The sequence below is a fragment of the Penaeus monodon genome, chromosome 33, assembly GCF_015228065.2.
Source record: "Penaeus monodon isolate SGIC_2016 chromosome 33, NSTDA_Pmon_1, whole genome shotgun sequence".
Taxonomy (NCBI): Eukaryota; Metazoa; Arthropoda; class Malacostraca; order Decapoda; family Penaeidae; genus Penaeus; species Penaeus monodon.
Window position 1 is genome coordinate 6,071,513 of NC_051418.1, and position 322 is coordinate 6,071,834.

A 322-nucleotide genomic window follows, 5' to 3' on the forward strand; every position below is an offset into this window, starting at 1 on the left:
GCGAGCGGCCTGCCCCCCACCCTAAGCACCTACGACGTGTACGTGGCCGTTAGGGACGACAGGCTCTTCGTGCTTCCCAACTCGGTGCTGTGGGACGAAGCCAAGAGAATCTGCGACGAACACACCGGTCGCTTGTTCCCGCTCACAGACGCCGTCGCCGGGGCGGCCGTGCTGGCTGAGACGTCACTGAGCACCGTTCACATCGGGCTCAGGAAGGTGGGCTGGAGGTAGGGGTGAAGGTAGAGGGTTCTGCTTAGTTATAGACAAGTACGTGGGTTAGTGAAGCAGTGATTATAAGATGAATGAAGATGACTGAACGAAT

At 58.1% G+C, this 322-nt stretch overlaps 1 protein-coding gene across 1 annotated transcript in view; it reads left to right on the plus strand.

Moving 5' to 3' along the window:
* Positions 1–322, plus strand: part of LOC119593875 — a gene marked incomplete at its 5' end in the record, with an annotated part of 3,400 nt that overhangs the window by 2,359 nt on the left and 719 nt on the right. The window contains 1 exon segment of the mRNA XM_037942903.1: positions 1–216. Within this exon segment, the coding sequence (XP_037798831.1) occupies positions 1–216 (216 nt within the window).